General features: G+C 37.8%; 2 protein-coding genes across 4 annotated transcripts in view; both read right to left on the minus strand.

The window, feature by feature from the left end:
* Nucleotides 1-1782: 1782 nt before the first annotated feature.
* Nucleotides 1783-9772, minus strand: srsf5b (serine and arginine rich splicing factor 5b). Of its 2 annotated transcripts, none has more exons than XM_067417513.1 (8): nucleotides 9629-9772; nucleotides 9273-9401; nucleotides 8513-8583; nucleotides 8172-8300; nucleotides 5614-5683; nucleotides 4106-4179; nucleotides 3795-3902; nucleotides 1783-2962 (listed from the first exon to the last, which is right to left on the minus strand). In XM_067417513.1, the coding sequence occupies exons 2-8, from the start codon at nucleotides 9396-9398 to the stop codon at nucleotides 2710-2712; spliced, it is 831 nt and encodes a 276-aa protein (XP_067273614.1). In that variant the 5' UTR covers nucleotides 9399-9401; nucleotides 9629-9772; the 3' UTR covers nucleotides 1783-2709. The 2 variants fall into 2 exon arrangements, with proteins under 2 accessions (XP_067273614.1, XP_067273615.1); XM_067417514.1 differs by having other exon boundaries at nucleotides 9273-9398; nucleotides 9629-9727.
* Nucleotides 9773-11200: 1428 nt separating this feature from the next.
* susd6 (sushi domain containing 6) overlaps nucleotides 11201-19729 on the minus strand; it is a 36269-nt gene continuing 27740 nt past the window's right edge. Inside the window, exons 3-7 of one of the 2 annotated variants that reach the window (XM_067417516.1) lie at nucleotides 16510-16701; nucleotides 16131-16325; nucleotides 15024-15162; nucleotides 14023-14444; nucleotides 11201-13021 (exon numbers count right to left, since the gene is read on the minus strand). In XM_067417516.1, the coding sequence (XP_067273617.1) occupies nucleotides 12996-13021; nucleotides 14023-14444; nucleotides 15024-15162; nucleotides 16131-16325; nucleotides 16510-16701 (974 nt within the window). In that variant the 3' untranslated portion in view covers nucleotides 11201-12995. The remainder of the gene's footprint in view (nucleotides 13022-14022; nucleotides 14445-15023; nucleotides 15163-16130; nucleotides 16326-16509; nucleotides 16702-19729) is intronic. The other variant, XM_067417517.1, reaches the window with a different exon arrangement.

Here is a 19729-nt window from a genome sequence, read left to right on the forward strand (position 1 = left end):
CTAACAAAATCACGACATTGATTTACAAAGACACTTACCGATCGGTTTCTGTGAGAAACCGAAGAGTATTTCTGTTATTTTTTTTACCTCATATCCTGACGAGTATCATCAAGTTTTCCCATCGGCAGTAACTTCCGTCAGATGAGGTCAAGCTGGCGCGATCATAGATATATACCATGTAGATCAGGGGTCACCAATCTCGGTTCTGGAGGGCCACTGTCCTGCAGAGTTTAGCTCAAACCCCAATCAAACACACCTGAAACAGCTAATCAATGCATTTATAGGCATTGACTAGCTGTTTTAGGTGTGTTTGATGGAGCTAAACTGTGCAGGACAGTGGCCCTCCAGGACCGAGATGGGGACCCCTGATGTAGATTCATCATTCGATCAATCTGTGCAGGCACGACTGAGGATTCTATATACAGAGGTGGACAAAGTACACAACTCTATTACTTGAGTAAAAGTAAAAGTACTACTGGTCAAATATTACTCCGTTACAAGTGCAAGTTGTAAAAACAGATTTTTTACTGAAGTAAAAGTACAGAAGTATTTGTTTTAAAAATGACTTAAGTATAAAAGTAAATTTCCTTTTTTATGCCAATGCATTATTTTATTATTGTTGTTGTATTGTTTTATTATTATTGTTGCACACTGTCATCATGGTTTAAGCCAGTCATTGATGCTCCATCTGACATAATACCATACGACTAACTTAAAACTAATTTAAATACTTGTACGTTACAAAGCTGCTGTCACTTTAAGGCCGAATGCATGGATCCAATACACTGATACACATCTGATATTCTCCCAACTTTACCCTCCTCTTTTTCCCAGACGTTTTTATTTTTAATATTTTATAAGACATGTACCAAGTGTATGCCAACTAAACTAATCTTGAATTTTTTTTTTTTTTTTAACTCAAGCATACTTTCAAAGTATGGCTATGGGTGCACACACTTGTGCCTATGAACTGTCTTCTTCCATTTTGCTATGAACTGATCAGTGTTCAAAAAAAGTTGGGGAAATGTATATGACAATATAAGAGTGATTCCTGATAGACTGTCTGAAACAACAACAAAAAACCTTTTAAAGAAGGAAAAAATCATCCACCGACTTTCAGAGCTGCTGCAGAAACGACTTTCGACCTAGATAGAAATGTAGTGGAGTAAAAAGTACGATATTTGTCTTTCAAATGTAGTGAAGTAAAAGTCATAAGTTTCCAGAAAAAATAATAATCCGGTAAAGTACAGATACTCAAAAAGTGTACTTAAATACAGTACTCAAGTAAATGTACTTAGTTACTGTCAACCTCTGTCTATATATATATCTATGATCGCACCAGCTTGACCTCATCCGACGGAAGTTACTGCCGATGGGAAAACTTGATGAGACTCGTCGGGATATGAGGTAAAAAATAAAATAACAAATACTGTTGTGTTTCTCACAGAAACCGATCGGTTCGCTCGTGTCTTAACAATTCAATGTGTTGTGAGGAGCAGCAGTTTTTGTGCACATTGCCTAAGCATATATATTTTTGTTTGTATGCTTTCCTCTCATAGAATTGTTACCTATTCACCCCATTATATGACTGACACACAGCAAAGGTTGGAGTTAAAAATCTGCAGAAACAGACACACCTACATGTTGGATTCACTGGGGGTAAGTAGACAAACATCTAATTTTCATTTTTGGGTAAACCCTTGGTGTACTGTAGTTAACTTAATTGAATATTTCTAATGTGTAATGACTGAGTTTACAGATGAACTGACCCTAGTGCTAAAACATTATTAAGGGGATTTATTTTTTTTGTACAGTGCTACAAACTATAAATGTTTAAAAACATTGAATTAATAATATTTATACCGTGGTACAGGAAGGTGATTCATATTCCAATGAATGAAAAACATGCATCAAAACATATCCAGTCAAAGCCTGACATTGAGTCAACATTATACATACTGTAAAACAAAATAAAAAAATACTCAGAAGCATGAGACAGTTATATAATACAGCAAAAATATGGCATATTAAATCTCATCATTTTGTAAAAAAGAAAAAAAAGAATACGAGTATGCATTGCAAAACAAGCAGAATTTAATCATTGAAACAAATGCAACATTAAAACGTGTATAACGTTACACAATGAGAAATCAAATGCACACATATGAATAGGCTGGTATATAAAACAGGGATTCACAAATGTGTAACAAGATTTCTTTATTCATGCAGCGTGAAGGGAACTCATAATTCTTAAACTTTTCATTATAACTCAAGCATCTACGCTACAAACAATTTGCATTATTCATAAAACCCTAATTACAAGTTCAGAACACAACAAAGGTTCAAACTTACTGAAAACAATCATATTTACTGGCTTGTCCATAAATATGTTTATACAATTAAAGAAAATCGCAACAGAAATCAAACCTCACTCTGTATGTAGTGATTAAAAATAACCACAAAAAAACCCCATTTTAGACATGAAAAACCCAACAAAAATAACTATAGTCCTGATTTAAATGGACTCTCCTGTCAAATACCTTTAAAAGAACGACAGAGCTGTGAAACCACTGGCACGGAGAGAGGCCGTTCCTCCACTTTCGGGACCTAAATTGACCAAAGGTGGGACAATATTGCTGTGATAAACTTCATCGGCCTCTTGCAAAGCCTGACCACAGACGCTTCCCTCAGCACCCAGTGCAGCGGTGTCTAATGACGGCTGTCAGCGGACGGGGAACGAGACGCCGAGGGGCGCTGTGCCGGGGTCGGCGGGGATGCTGATTCAGCACGTGCTGCTTCTTTGGGCCGCACAGGAGAGGTACTGACTGAACGGGGTGACCGACTTCTTGAGTGGTTATGTGATTTGGGGCTGTGGGAACGGGAGCGGCTACGAGAACGTGATGCGGATCGCCCTCGTGAACGAGAACGAGATGAGCTATTGGAACGAGACCGAGTTCTGGATCTGCAGGACAAGAGAAAGCAAAGAGCAAATCAATTCATTGATCTATGTACACAGCACTACCGTTCAAGAGTTTGGGGGTAATACGATTTGTATTTTTTATTAAGGCTGCATTTATTTGATCAAAAAGTTTTCAGCATCATTACTCCAGTCTTCAGTGTCACATCATCCTTCAGAAATCATGCTAATATGCTGATTTGCTGCTCAAGAAACATTTCTTAATATAATCTATATTTTTATAGACAAAAACCTTAATTTACAAAAAAAAAAGTATATTAATAAATAAACTTATTGAACTTAGTTAATAGTTAAAAATTAGTAATAATATTATTGTAGTAATTATGATAAATATATTTAGATGTTTATTCTTATATTAGATACAGTACTATATTACATACATATAGAAATACACACATTCCAATCAAAAGTTCATAAACATTACTATTTTTTGTTTTTGAAGTCTCTTATGCTCCTCAAGCCTACATTTATTTTACCCCCCCCCCCAGAAAAGGTCATATGTAATATTACAGTAATATTGTAAAATATTATTGTAATTTAAAATAATGTTTTTTAATTTTAATATACTTTAAAATACAATTTATTTCTGATACATTTTTATAAGCCATTACTCCAGTCTTCAGTGTCAAATGATCCTTCATTGAATCATTGTAATATTTCACAATATAACTGTTTCTTCTGTATTTTTGATAAAACAAATGCAATTAATCGTGATTGATCAATTTGACAGTACTAACATATAAATGTGTGTGTGTGCATATTATACACACAATAAACTTTAACCAATAACAGACAACTAAAGACAAGAATAACTCACTTTTTCCTGGATGCCTCAACAAGTTTGATTTTCCTTCCATTGATCTCTTTCCCAGACAACTTCTCCACAGCATTTTTTAGATCATTATGACTGGCAAACTCAACCACACTGTAAAAAGATAAAAATATTACACAAAACCTCCAAAAAGTAATACAATATCAATTTAGATTCAATCCATGATTTGTCTTCATTGTGATATGCAACCAGTTAACAGTACATATATTTACAGTTACTGTAATTGATCAAATTCAATGCAAAAAACAAAAACAAAAAAAACAGGAGAGTAACATGAGAGAAAATACCCAGCTCACCCCTCATTAAGCTTTGGCCGATGGGCATCTGCAAAAGTAACCTCTCCAGCCTGTCTCATGAAATCCTTTAAATCCTACACACAGTACAGCAGCATTTTGAGTTAGCAAGGTAACTACGGCGAGCACATTTGCACGTTTTATGAAGTATCAGGGTAAACTAACTAGCAAAGTTGGGGTCCGAGAACCTCTCAGATCTTGCTCAAGCCTGGACCATGGTCAATATGCAAACATTAAAATGAAGTTGAAGGTATAAAACTGCAGCACACGGATAGATTTGTAACCAACAAAAAAAAGTGTAGGATAACGTTCCGAAATAGTAATCAGAAAAGAATTGCAAAAAAAGCAAAGCCAAGCGGACACTTGGAAGCATGACATGGAGTGCTGCAGAGGGGTGAATCAGCCCTTCAATCATGGTCTTTCGAATTTCTAAGTAAAGCTTTGGGATGCTGCCCCTGGCTTCTGAAATGCGCAAACATTGCTTCGGTTTCATTGCCAAAATTAATGAGCACTGTGAAAAGGGTGTATTAATCAAGGGAACAATGCCGACCAGGGAATTTTGGCTTGCAATGCTGTGACATTCCCGGACCCCTGTACAACAATACTCAAGACTAGCACAGCAACTATGTGGAGCCGAGCAGCTCGTAAAAAAAGGGCCCCACATTTAGTAAAATGTACATTTACATGGCAAATGCATTCTTACCAAAACAAAAGTGCATACAGTGTGGTAGTGCACAAGGCCTCCCTCCATCGATCGTACCCTATTTGTGCCGTCCCCTCATGGGCACCGAGCGTAAACAGCGAGGAAGAGATTATAGACTAATACCTGGGAACGTACCCATCGGGCTGTTTTATCCTCGGCCACGTGTGTGGGACCACCAGAGAGCAGGGTGGGTGTGTATACCGATCGAAGCCTCTCAAATTACCGAACCCCTCGATTGACTGCGTAAGCCAGAGATTCGCTCTCTTTTTCTCTTTTTCTCTCGCTCTCTTTCTGCCCCTCTCTCTCTCGATCTCTCGCTTTCACTCTCTGTCTCTCTCTCTCTCTTTCAGCTCGGCACCGTCACAAACTGCGCTTTGTAGCGGCAGCCGCTGCGTCTAGAGCGAGAGGGCATCACTCACAGAGAGCTCTCGTGCGATCGGCGGAGGTCAACTAGGCGTGGGACACAATGGGAGTGGCTTAACCAGAGAGAGGGACCCTGTAGGGGTTAACTCCACCATTAGCGAGCTCTTCCATACGACACAACAGTCAGGCTGGCAAATAGAGGGGTGAACAATTGGTTAAAACAGAGGCAAAGTGACTTAACCTTACTGTTTCCTCAGTATTATATGACCTTGAATTTGAAAGTACTTCTGCCATTGATTTACATTTAATTGGGTAATAAATCAATTTAACTCTACATATTCTAATCATCTATGAAGAAATCCTTTTTTTCTTTCTTTTTTGTTATTTGAAGTGTTTGGGAATACTGACTCCCCAAAAACATGACAGGAAACTGATGAAGACTCACCTGCCAGCTGACTCTTGACGACAAGTTCTCCACAATGAGACGGTTCTCCGTACGCATTGGTGGAGGGTTCCTGAAAGTTGAGAGAGTTCGATTTATTGACTTTATTTCTCCTGAACATATTCAACTTTATTTATCCTAAACATATTGTGCAAATTTGACTTTACTATCACTTTTTGATAGATTTAATGCATCTTTTATGAATAATAGTATTAATTTCCTTTAAAAAAAAGCTGCAGTCCGTAAGTTTTGCCTCTTTTTTGGCATAATAATAATAATAATAATAATAATGTGTCCGATTTATATAGCGCTTTTCAAGGCACTCAAAGCGCTTTACATAGAAGGGGGAATCTCCTCAACCACCACCAATGTGCAGCATCCACCTGGATGATGCGACGGCAGTCATGTTGCGCCAGAACGCTCACCACACACCAGCTGATTGTTGGAGAGGAGACCGAGTGATGAAGCCAATCATAATAGGGGGATGATTAGAACAGATGATTAGGAGGCCATGATGGACAGAGGCCAATGGGCAAATTTGGCCAGGATGCCGGGGTTACACCCCTACTCTTTTTCCGAAAGACATCCTGGGATTTTTTAATGACCACAGAGAGTCAGGACCTCGGTTTAACGTCTCATCCGAGAGACGGTGCTCTTTGTCAGTATAGCGTCCCCATCACTATACTGGGGTGTTAGGACCCACACAGACCACAGGGTGAGCACTCCCTGCTGGCCTCACTAACACCTCTACCAGCAGCTACCTGGTTTTCCCAGTTGGTCTCCCATCCAGGTACTGGCCAGGCTCAGCCCTGCTTAGCTTCAGTGGGAAACCAGTCTTGGGCTACAGGGTGATATGGCGGCATCTCTTGTTTGAAATCTGCTATTGCAGTTATTTGTGGAGTTATCATCTGTATGAGAGTTGTGCGTTAGCACGGCTCCTCAGGGCGGATCAATGTTATGTTTTGTGGAGTTTGTGCGGCTGTCATTCAGTTACCGCACCGATGTGGTAAACTGTACTCTTGGAATTATAACCTTAATAAGACATTTAACTAGAAAATGTCATCTGAACAATTAAGTAACATGTCTGCCACTTTTGGCAACAAAACATTACAATAAATTGTGCAACCAACGGTGAATAAATCTAACAATTGCCTGTATAACATCAAACCATGCAAATTATTATTATCCGTATACTTGTTCATAGGGCTGGGTGATAAAACGATAATTATCACAATATAATTTTCCTCGATAAAACGATAACAGTTCGATAAATTCTCAATATAATGCTTACGCGCTATATGTAATGCTGTGCATGCGTATTGCAGAACGGGCTTCTGGCAGCTCCACGCGCTGTTGTTTACAGTCACAGTGTCTGACAGGCTTGGAGGATTGGAGTGAAGTGGAGCGAGAAAAATGAGCGATAGTGAAGAAAATTCTGCGCTCACAACCGGCATGGAGGACACAGATATCGTTGACAAGTTAATTCGCTCAACTTCAGTGGTTTGGAGATATTTTGCCGATCCCATCCGACATAAAACAGAGCGACGTACGTGGACTGCTTATCATAGGTTCACGTTCACCACACAGAATTTAAATCAATCTCATGTCAATCTTGAGTACCTATAGAGTAGTATTGCATCCTTCATATCTCCGAAAAGTCTTTAGTTTTATTATATTTATAAAAGAAATATGACTGTACCGAGTCTTTCCGGAAAAAAAAACGAGTGGCTGGAGGCGTATCGTGTGGGCAGAGCTAAAGAATGACGATCGCGCACAAAGTGGTGACGTCCTCAAGCGTGGAGAAGAAAACATTACCCTAAATCAGATTCAACTAATACAGATATGATCCAGAATCAGATCCAGAGGCTGAAATAAATTGAACAGGGGAAGCAACAACAGCAAGATGTCCGTCTCTGTGGTATGTACTGTATTTAGTGGCCTGTCAACATTTGTGTGTGTTTACTCACAGTTTATGAGGACATGATTTGGTTTATGGACTATTGTATGATTTGCTTGGATGATGCAAGATTTTAATAAATAAATCTACCTTTGTTTAATTGTTCACCTGTTTGGGAAGTGTGTCATGTTTTGACAATAAAGGATAGTTTAAAACCATAGTTAACTGTCTGCTTTCTACATCTTTCACTCAGGAGCAAAAATATGCCTTTAAACTTTAAAGAAATAAAGATTTAACATTTATTTATCGATATTGACTCATATGGAAAATTATATTGTGACAATTTTTTTGGGCCATATCGCCCATCCCTACTTTTTCATGTTAACAACATCAGCATTATGCGACTGTATTTAGTGTTTATTAGCGTTACCTGTAGATTTAAAGGTCCCATTCTTTGCGATTCCATCGTTCAAACTTTAGTTTGTGTGTAATGTTGCTGTTAGAGCATAAATAATACCTGTAAAATTATAAAGCTTCCCATCCTAAACATAGACAAAGATTCAAAAACTAATGTTGGACGTTTGATGGAGTATTTCTGTGTTAAAAATACTCCTTCCGGTTTCTCACAAGTTTCGGAGAGTTTTTGAGAAAGATTGACTCCTACCTCCGGCTGTCCTGGGAGCCACGACTATAGCGAGCAGGGAAACGTCCTCCACCACCACCACTACCTCCACCAGCACCACCACGACCTCGGCCCCCACGCAGGCGGACACGGGCATGTTCAATAGTTACTCTGCAAAAAACAAAACAAAAACTGCCATACATGTGTCTGCCTCAGCAAAGTCTCAGTTCCCTTCAAGGCTTCTTCTTTTCTACATAAACAGCTTAGATTTTTGTTACTATTGTAGAGTTTGCTTGCATGCTCACTGAGATCAATTAAGGCTGTTTTGAAACTATGTGTATTGTGAGAACCAGTATACAAATAGGCACTGAGTTAAATTATACCTCTCATTGCAGAGCTCTTTTCCATCAAGCTCATAAACAGCATCTTCCGCATCTCTTGGATCATCAAATTCCTGTAAAAAAAATAGCACTTAAGATTTACATGTGAATATTACTATACTGAAGAGGATCATTGATGCATCTCCTTTCTTGAGCTTTAGTTTATTTTTCCTAATTACTTTTCCGATTCATATTTAGTATTCATTTTTTACATTTAAGAATTGTTAATTGCTCGATGTTGTATGTGTATGCATTTCATATGACAATACTATACTACCGTTCAAAAGGTTGAGGTCAGCAAGACATAAAATAATTTATTTTCAAGACATGAAAATAAATAAATACTTTTATTCTGCAAAGATATGCTGAATGGATTAAAGGTGACAAAGACGTCACTGATTTCCGAAGGATCATGTGACACTGAAAACTGGAGTAATGGCTGCTGAATTTGAATATATATAGTATTAAAATAAAAAGTATAACGTTGCTTATAACCCGAAAAAGTAAATTACTCACACATGATTACGTGGCTCTCTCAAAATCAGAAGAGCTTTATATTTTAAAACGCGGTCTATGTAGAAAGCTCACTAGGTTTTGAAACACGGCCCATGTGCTATTAATATTAACTTATTTAGGTTAGGCACCGACATACATGCACACAGTAAAATCGCTTGTTACGTTTGTAATTTCAATTCAATACAAACAGTACGTTGTTGCAATACAGGCAATTTTATGAAATTGTTTACTGAAGGCAAAGACGTACCACAAATCCGAAGCCTCTTTTCAGGTCAATGTCTCTGATTCTCCCATATCCTTTGAAGAACCGCTCGACGTCCTTCTCCCGAGCAGAGGGGTTTAATCGACCAATGAAAATACGACAACCGCTCATCTTCTTTAAAATAAATGTAAACAAGGTTAAAATACAACAACCGTGACATAATGATGCTGTTATTTTACAAGCGTCAAACACCGACGAAGGCTATGGAGGGCCTTAAGAAACCCACTTCCCAAATCAGCTCATTAATTGGTGAATCGTTCCACAAAACAGTCGGTTAAACAACGCATATCTTAAAAGCTGAATTCAGGCAACTGTGAAGATGCAGAGTCTCAGGAACATACCTCTGTTTAATCTTTCTCTGCTGAATGAGTCGTGCCTTCGCGAACAATCCCCTTCACACAAAATGGAGTCAGTCAGTTTAGAGCTGCGAGGTGCGCGCGACGATCAAAGCTGATCGGAGATCAGTTCGGAACGCGGTGCTAATTTAATGCGTTTTGTAACTATAGGTGGGTGGACAAAAAAATTGTAATAGGTTAAAATTGTGATTTTGGTATGATTTTGAGATTAAAATGATTGCTATGAGATTAAATGTATTCTGTCGTGTCAATGTTATTGTCTATAGTATAATTTTGTTTTTTTTACTTTGACAAATAATCTGATCTGCCATATTTATTTCCGATAAAATATTTTATATAGTTTAAATACGTGTATACACTGCAGCGAACTGTACTTTGATCTGCTGTTTTCAAAAAAACAGTTGAGTCGGTTCAAAATCATGAATCAGACTGAATCGCTGATAATAGTACATTTGGGTTACTGAACGGGGAACCATCATCTTCTGGTTCAGCTCACATTAAAAAAAAACCTTCTGATGGACTATTAAGCTTCTCAATGTGCTATATTAAGGCTGCAATAAATTAATTGCAGATTGTGATCAAGAAATAACAATAAACGGTCTTGTTAATCAAGTTCGTTTGAAAACGGGTAACAAAAAAACAGGTTGTCAAGAAAGACGAGACGAGTAATCAGATATGACTCGTAAATAAATTACTGCATCGCTCTTTCAATTCGGTTCTTTGAAAGAATTGTCCAAAAGAGCCGATTCGCGGAAATGATTCAGTATTAATTTGACTCATTTGACTACTTACGTTACTTATAAAGCTCCACCACAAGATGGCGGTAAAGCACCATATTAATTACTTACTAACGGTACTGCACTTTACCCTAGATACAAAGGAATCCCTCGTCATATGACAATATGGATATACTATTAAAAGTATCCATAGTAAATCGTAACATAAAAAACACAAAACACACACAAAAAATATACAACACTTGTGCACTTCAAATGAAAGCTTTAATTAGAAATAGTTATATACACACTGTAGAATTAAATTAAACTTTATACAAATATTAAAATACTATCTTCACACCCACAGCAATGTACAGAGGGAAAACCAAAAAAAAAAAAAAAGTGTAACGGGGATGGGGAGCTGGGTGGATGAGTCAACTTAAATTACATTTGCAGAAAAACACCGTACAACAGTGTTTCACACACATCCTGGATATCCTTTTTTAATTGCGACCATTCTTTTTTCTAACTTAAAAACATCCTTTGAATGAAACAAAAAGAAATAAAACTCATAGGTTCATATTTCACAATCACTGAAAAAAAGGAAGTTCGGGTGGACAATCTTATGTCACATCCTCCAAAGGAGTAAAACCCTACGTCTCAAATTCAACAAGACAATGTTTATGCATAGCAAAAAAAAAAAAAAAAGTAAGGCCATAAGGAAACTGAAGACAAATTACCATAAAGCCATTGAGACAGAAAAAACATGATTACAAAGTGAGAAATGTATGAAATGTACAAGTTAAGGCAGCAGTAATATTTTGCCTTCAGTTTGCTTTAAAAAAAAAAAAAAAAAAAAAAGTAAATAAATTTACAAAACGAAGCCAGGAACACAAAACTGAGGATGTGCAGATAGACAAACTGCCCTCTCTCTCCAAAGTCAGTCAGACACACACACACACACACACACACACACACACACACACACACACACACACACACACACACACACACACACACACACACACACACAAATATATATATATATGATGCATGGTGACACAACAGAATCTCGCGTGAACCACACAGGGGATATACACATGAGGTGGCAATGTCCAATGGTCAAGGATGTGTAACGCACAACGAAAAGCAACTCAAACAAAAGATTCATTGGTTTTTCAAATGCCCATTTGCCAAAAGAACATTATGGGTGAAGAACAAGGCCATTTTCTGAAGCTGCATTATATATATATATATATATATATATATATATATATGTGTGTGTGTGTGTGTGTGTGTGTGTGTGTGTGTGTGAATAAGATACAAGATCTGATGAGATCTCCGATTAATTCTCTTTACAAATACCATCTCAATAGCACATTAGTCAAATTATTTATTAAGAAAACTTAATAGAAGGTGCTTCTATCTTTGATAGTCATCTTTAAGATGTTAGCCATGCGCCAGCTGGCTTTGCAAAGCATTCAAATGGAATATATGCAGCTTGATTTTCATTTAACGTTGAATTATATTATATTCCAAATATTACTTATCCAAGTCAAAGCTCATAAGGTACAGCCCAGCAATGAACTTAGTCCATACCCAACAAAGTCCTCTTGGAAAAAGAACATGCATGTGAGAAAAAAAAAAAAAAGTTTCCTTTACTTGTGCGTGCAACGCATAAACATGAGAGAGCTATACTTGCTTTAAAAAGGAAGAAATAAAGTTGAATTATTTCTCTGAATGAGAACAATGATCTCAAAAGTACTGAAAGTATGTCTCCCCCACTTTGGACAAACAGACACGTAGACAAGAACATCCATCCTAGTTAAATATCGTCTCGATTAGAAAATGGAGGTATTGAAAATGTTTCCTATTTTGGGGAAAAGAAGCTTAGATGATACTTCAGCTCCTTTCGAATCACAACAGCCACAGTCACACAGGCATCAGAAACACGCGCGCACGCACACGCACACACACACACACACACAGAGCACAGCACAGGTACTTCTTGACAAATAAAAAGGCAAGCATGTATTTGTATACAGTACAATGTAAATCAGTTCAACCCTGCGTCTCGCACAAGGGACAAGTGTCGAGATGGTGCTATGCGTCATGCTTCTTGTGTGCCGTGTTCCTGTGTGTACGCGTGTAGAACGAAACAGAGAATAGAAATTGCACAGAACATGCAGCATCAAAGAGAAAAGGGCCTGGCTTAGCAAATCCTTGCTGAACTCTCCCCTTCGCAAGAGGTCACAGTCATTGACGGAGCAGAGGTCCACAACGTAATCTGAATGCATTCTCTGTAATTAGTGAATCCTCGCCATGACGAGGTAAGCCTGTGAGTGCAACTGATTATTAGCGCACCTGCAAGAAAAGTTAAACTCGAGCATTTGCGCATCCCTTTGAGGGGTCATCTGGTCAAAAGTTCTTTCTGTGAATAGAGCTGCCAGACTCCATGGGGGCCACGCAGCTTGTAGACCCCAGGGCCGGGTGATTTGTTGGCAGAGGGACAGCTGACAGATCTTATTTACGGCTGCTTTCTGAAGGGTGGGCGTGGGGTAAGTGTTTGGTGAGAAGCTTTAGGGGTTACAGTGCTGGCCAGCGATGACAGAGAGAGGGAGGAGGGCTGCACAGACTCAGGCTTCCTTTAGCAATGGAATATCTGAAGGAAAGACATGAAGAAGGCATAAGGTTAGGCATGAAAATAAAAATTAACATTGTAATATCAATCACCGTTTTGAGGGAGCAAACGTCAAACAAGTCTGGTGGTACAACTTTTCTGTCATAAAGAAAAAAAGTTGTTAAAAAAAATTAAGTCATGCATAAATCTCTTAAAATATTAAATAACTGAACCTTTTTATGACCTGACCAGGATAGTTCAGGTAGTAAAATGTAGTTAGGTTGTAATAATACTCAATATTAAGGGCCAGTTATTTTTGCGGCTGACCTTGTTGCATATGCATTTGTAATAATTTATGAGGAGATTTTTTTAATTAATAATGCACGGTGATTCGCTAAGGTTTATGCTCGTCAATTTGCTACTGTTTGTGCCATCATTTAACAGCCAAAAAAAGCATGTCTTATACCAGATGATAACTGGTTGATTTTGTTGGTCATTATAGAAATTATCAGGCTGCACCTGTAAACGTATTCGATTTTTTTCTGTCTTTAATTAGCGTGTCCTCAGTAGAGAACAGGCAGAACTTTCCACTCCCATCAGCGCTTTGATAAAATTGCACTCTTTAATTTTCCCTGTAAATCTGGCACTATATAAATTAATAATGCATGATATTGTAAAAAAGAAAAACACTTTACACACACACTAAAATGTTATGAGTAAGTATTTTAAAATATCAAGTTATTTTATGACACATTTTTTCCATATATACATATACTTATATGAGATTATGAAGATTATGAATTAGTATTATTAAATTGTTTTGGGAAGTCACACCACATACTTTACAATCCAAAGTAACCTGAATTAAATTATATATAGCAAAAAATAAAATACTATATATATATATATATATATATATATATATATATACACACATTTTTTTTCCACATTTCAAATTTCAAAATGTTTTTTTATTTAACATGGACTTCATACATCATTAATCCCCACATCACCTCTACATCTAGATTTGCACGTTCACTCACCATCACCATAGTCTTCGGCAGAGGTGACTGAAAGCAAGCTGTGCTGATCGCTGCTCTCGCTGCTCTGCCTGCGGTGGAGAGGCGCTGCGGCACCAGGCTGCTCAGCAGCCCAGGAGTGAGAGGATGAGGAGGATGGAGAGGAGGAAGTGGGCACCTGGTGAACCAATACAGTCTCTGCGTGACACAAGGGTGCAGCATTTGAGGTGGAAGGGAAACTGTAACTTGTCTGAGCCTGCTCGAGAGGTTCGTTCAAATCCTCTGCCTGCGGGCCCTCCGACAGCACGATCTGAACCCGGGACTCAGGAGGTGGCACGGAACTGCCGCCTGCGCCGTAAACGGCCTCTTCGTAGGAGGGCAGCGAGACCTGAACGCCCTCCACCATGATGGAGATAGGCTGTCCTGATACACCCTGCTCCCGGCTGCTTTGAAAGAGAAAAGGAGAGATATGGGAATAAAAGTACAGCTTAAAGGCTATCAAATCCTGACCAGTGGCTTACATCACAGTGGGCTGATTATGCAACAGCAAATTACTGGAACAACAGCGCCGTAGGGGAGGTGCCATATTTGTTCATGTCAAACAGTTGGAATTAGGATCTCTCAATATTAACCGTTTCCAACTCTGCATGCTACTATAGTGCATATACTAACACTTCACGAAACTTAACACTTTTTCACATTCTCAATGCATTCAGTGGTACCAAAAAGTACTGAAAATAAACAAAAACAAAAAAATGTACTGTATAATAAAACATCAAACAGAGTGTACCAACGCAAGCTTTTAGGTAGTCTAAATCAGGACAAACATCAAATATTATATTTTTAAGTGTCTTTTAAATATCTAAAAGTATACTGAATACCGTTTTTGCTTCCACTATTTATTTTCTTTTTTGCTGAAGTATAATCATAATTTAAAACGTAATTCAAATAAGAACTGTTCTTTTGGGAATGAAACAATTCTCACAGAAGAAGATACGCTCAGTAAGAGGGAGACAGGGCCTCACCGGCTGTGGTGGAAGGACTTGAGTTTGGGCTGAAGCAAAACAAACAGCACCACCAGTAGCAGGATGAGGGCCACAGAACTGGCGGTGGAGGCCACGATAGACAGAGCTGGCATGGGCAGTGTAGAGTGCTGCTCCTCCCCTGGAAGAGAAACAGTTTGTTTGATTCACTGCAGTGTGTAAAGGTTTATGGAAGTATATAACCAGATATAATAGAAAAGCAGATTTAAACCAGTCCATAGTGTTTAGCTGGTCTACTATCCTATCTAAACTGTTTAACCTGGCCTGTTTTGGAGATTTTAGAGGGGGTTTGGGGTGATTTCAGCAGGATTAGCTGGGAAACCAGCTGACCAAACAGATAAAACCCAGCAAACTACTTTGGGCTGTTTTAGATGTTTTTTTTGTTGTCTTTTTTTTCAGGGACAAAACCAAACAATCAGATTTAAACGATACAGTAGTCAAGTTGCGTGGAGGAAAATAATAATAATACACATTTAGGCCACAAATGACAATTTTCATCTCAATTTTCAGAGCTCCAAAACAATGAAATATGATTGTCTTACAAAAAATGATGGATGCTTTCTGACCTAAAACTTCAGATTCTGTACTAAACTCACCTGAACTACTATCTACATTACTATAATTTAAAGGGACAGTTCACCCAAAAATCATCATCATTTACTCACCCTCACGTTGTTCCAAACCTGTATGAGTTTCTTTGTTCTGCTGAACACAAAAGAAGATATTTTAAAGAATGTTTGTAACCAAGCAGATAGAACTACCATACCATTCACTACTACCATTCAACTACCATAGTATTACTATTTTTTCCCTACTATAGTAGTGAATGGTTGTTCTATCTGCTTGGTTACAAACATTCTTCAAAATATCTTCTTTTGTGTTCAGCAGAACAAAGAAACTCATACAGGTTCGGTGAGTAAATGATGACAATTTTCCTATCTAGGTGAACTATCCCTTTAATATAGTTAAAATAATTATCTGTTTCTTAACATTTGCCAAGAAGACATAAAACTGCCCATATGTAACATGATGCCAGAATATCCAAATGGCCGAGCGTGTGGATAAAGCTCCTGCTCTTGTGTAACATACCTTGGACAGGATGACAGCTGATCTGCATGGATGATTTCCACTCTCCATTGTCACAGGTTCGGAACTGATACCCTCCTTTTAAAACGTAACCCTCAGCACAGAAGTACTCAATCACAGTACCCTGGGTCAGTCTGTGGCATGGTGAGGGGTGGCAGTTATATCCTCCGTTCTCCGGCTCACTCGGTGGTTGACAAACTATCGGTAAAAAGCTTGAGGATCAGTGCGAGGAAGAGCTTTCATATTCATTTAGAAGTTGAACAAAGAACTTTTTTTCTACTCAGAAATTCATAATTCCAACATGATGTGAACACAGCATTCACCTTTGTGGAAATTAATACTGATGGATCAGGGGATAAAGACAAGGTTAAATAGTAAATACCGTCATTTTTGACGCAGCGAGGGGGGTCAGAGGACCAGTGGCCTGAGACAGTGCATGTGATGATGCTGTAGCCGTCCAGCGTGTATCCTGGATCACAGCTGTACTGCAATAGTGTGCCAACAGGGAAGGAGCCGCGGTTCGTTTCCGTCAGGTTCCCTCGGCCATGAGGCACAACTGAGGGTCTGGGACAACCTACAGAGAGAGAAAGAGCAGAGGTTAGCATAAAACCATCATGTTCAACTAGGGGGGAAAAAAAAGAGCCAACCAGTTAAATTTTCTCTTGGAGCCAGTTATTGTTATAGTGTCCTTCAATAAGACTGCAGTACAGACTACATAAACTACAGTTATTTAATAATGATAAAAGCCACTTATTGACAAATCTAACCCGAAGAAAAGGCTAAGATCTCAGGAATTTGAAATTAAATCAAAAGGTGCATCCCAAGTCAAGCCCATATGCACTATTCTATGCTGTTTTGTGATATGAATGGTGCGATTAGTGTTCACAAAGAAAATTCCAAATAGAAAAAAAAGTGCACTTCAAATACCCAATGCCGCACTTAAAGGGATAGTTCACCCAAAAATGAAAGTTATTCCATGGTTTACTCACCCTCAAGCCATTCTAGGTGCATTTATGATCAACTTCTTTCAGACTAACACAGATGATTATATTAAAAATATATTACTGCTCTTCCAAGCTTTATAAAGATAGTGAATGGGGGTCGTCCAAAAAAGTGCATCCATCCTAAATGTAATCTCCAGGAGGTTAATAAAGGCCTTCTGAAGCAAAGTGATGGGTTTTTGTAAGAGAAATATCCATTTTTAAAAGTTTATAAACTAATAACTTCTGGCTGACGGCCTATGCAAGTTGACTTACGCCAAAAGAGTGGCACAGTGTATGATAGGATGGCCTCTCGTGGTTCAAACAAATAGGGCTGGGCAACATGCTAAACTTCTCTTATATCAAAATCCTACATCAAAAAAAAAAAAAACATTTATCTTTAAAAATTTCCGTTTTAGACTTAGACTTGTTATCAAGGTGTTTTGTTTTGCTCTATCCTCTGCGCGTCCATGTTCGTCAATACGCGTCAGGTCAAGGGTCACTCTTGCCGTAAATCGATGCGTAAGGCCATCTGTCGGAAGCTAGTTATTTTAGTTTATATAATTTTAAATATGGATATTTTTTTCTTACACAAACACATCACTTTGCTTCAGAGGGCCTTTATGAACCCTTCAGAGCTGTGTGGAGTACTTTTATGATGGATGGATGCACTTTTTTGGACATCAAAATCTCAACCCCCATTCACTACCATTATAAAGCTTGGAAGAGCAAGGACATTTTTTTATATAACTCAGATTGCATTTTTCTGAGAATTTATATGAAATCTGAGAAACTTTTTCACCTTCATTTCGAATCAAAATGACTACATTTTGCAGAGCAGCGTTAATTGTGACTGCACCTTATGGCTGCATTGAAATGTTCTGAAGAAAAATAACAGTGATAAACTACTTTGTTGATAATTTCTATCACTTCTAAGTAGTTGGGAACTAACATCACACCAAAAGCTCCAGAGTAAGTGACCTAAAACTTATTTGTACTAACCCTAAAATTCATAACGTGTCAAAGATAAAAAGGGGACACAAGTAGGTCTTATTCTCATATTGCTGTCTGGTATTCCTCAATTTAACAAAAACTTCACCCAGATTACACACATAAGGTCCAGCTTTGAAAAGCATAACAGAATACTATATTTCTGCCCTCGGGCTTAATGGCATAAAGCCAGTGGTATCTCTTTCCATCTCATTTTGTTCGTCTTTCTCACACGACCGAAAAACACATTCCTTAACACATTTCCTGAGCCTGAGTTGTAGCTTTATACACACAATAGATCACTTGAAACACGTAAACACATCTATCCCCTCATTACATTAATCCAGCAGAAAGGAAAGAAAACAAAATCAAACAAACAGGGTCTGTTTGGAGAGACCACCTCGATCACTGTGTTGCCTAATCTGAGCTTTTAACATACTCTTAAGCTGCGATCAGCCGATTATGGACTCAGAGGTTGGACATACAGCTCAATCACTTCTGTTTTGACACACGAGAAACATTCAGGATACGAACTACAGATGAAAAGCTTCACAATCCATTATATCAAATGTGCAACATCTGTAAGCAGTTTTTTTTTTTTTGTAGAAGTCTACGATCTGTATTTTAATGCACTTTTTTTAAATGAAAAGTGGATGAGCCACACTTGAAGTCATGTAGAACCAAGTACTGTCCTTAAATTGTAAAATAATAAAACATTTAATTTAAATATATACAGCAACTGTAAAAAGTACAAAAATGAAAATAAAATATAAAATGCAGTAATAATTAATAAATGGAAGAAAAAAAAAGCCTGGAAACCAATTATTTGGCAAAAGAACATTTGGTTAAACTTTATTTTAAGGTGTCATTGTTACAGTGTAATAATACATTTAAGTACTGAAATTGGTTGAGGGTTAGTTGCACGTAATTATGCATCATTTACTGTTATTACTATTATTATGTTATGTTATTACATACATGTAAGTACATGTATGTAACAAGGACACTGTAAAATATAGTGTTACCAAAAAACGTATTCTGATTAATAGAATTTATTCATTCATGATTAATTATTATTCAAATTAACTACTTATTGAACCAGTCTATTGTATTGCTGTTGGCCAGTTTTATACAAGCCACTATTAAATAATAAGCCACTTGAATATATAGAGTTTATCATGATTAAGGGGGGTTTCGACACAACACAAAGCATTATACCCCTTGGCCATGGTAAAATCATTATACTTCAAGTGGCTTATTGATTTATTCTTGACTTATCCTTTTTTATTCCACAAATAAACCTGTTACCAAAGGAAGAGAATTAGACTATATATAGGCACACTTAAACCTCAACATTGTTTTGCCTTAGGTCTGATTGGATTTTCAAAAAAGTGTTTTTCTTCCTTGTTGTCATTTCATTGTTAGTTCATGTGTCACCGAAAGGTATCTAGGATCTATTCAAGGGAAAATGTGAAAAGAATCTCAGATTTGCGGAAGAACGTTTGCAAATGGCGGCTGCCCAGACCTGCTATTACAAGTTGGACTGGGCCTTTGCAATATCTAAACCTGATTGTGCACTTGTAGATGCCTATTTTAGGAGTATCACATGGGATGGGTTGTGTGTTTGAAAAC

Source organism: Pseudorasbora parva, chromosome 15 (genome assembly GCF_024679245.1).
Source record: "Pseudorasbora parva isolate DD20220531a chromosome 15, ASM2467924v1, whole genome shotgun sequence".
In the NCBI taxonomy this organism is placed as follows: Eukaryota; Metazoa; Chordata; class Actinopteri; order Cypriniformes; family Gobionidae; genus Pseudorasbora; species Pseudorasbora parva.

What these genes read in the sequence shown, in the direction of transcription:
- srsf5b (XM_067417513.1), bottom strand. Translation starts at nt 9,398, where the DNA reads ATGAGCGGTTGTCGTATTTTCATTGGTCGATTAAACCCCTCTGCTCGG. An exon ending in CGGCCAAAGCTTAATGAGGG is followed by an intron (nt 3,903 to 4,105) that starts GTGAGCTGGGTA and finishes ATCTTTTTACAG; the next exon opens with TGTGGTTGAGTTTGCCAGTC. An exon ending in GTTGAGGCATCCAGGAAAAA is followed by an intron (nt 2,963 to 3,794) that starts GTGAGTTATTCT and finishes CTTGTCCTGCAG; the next exon opens with ATCCAGAACTCGGTCTCGTT.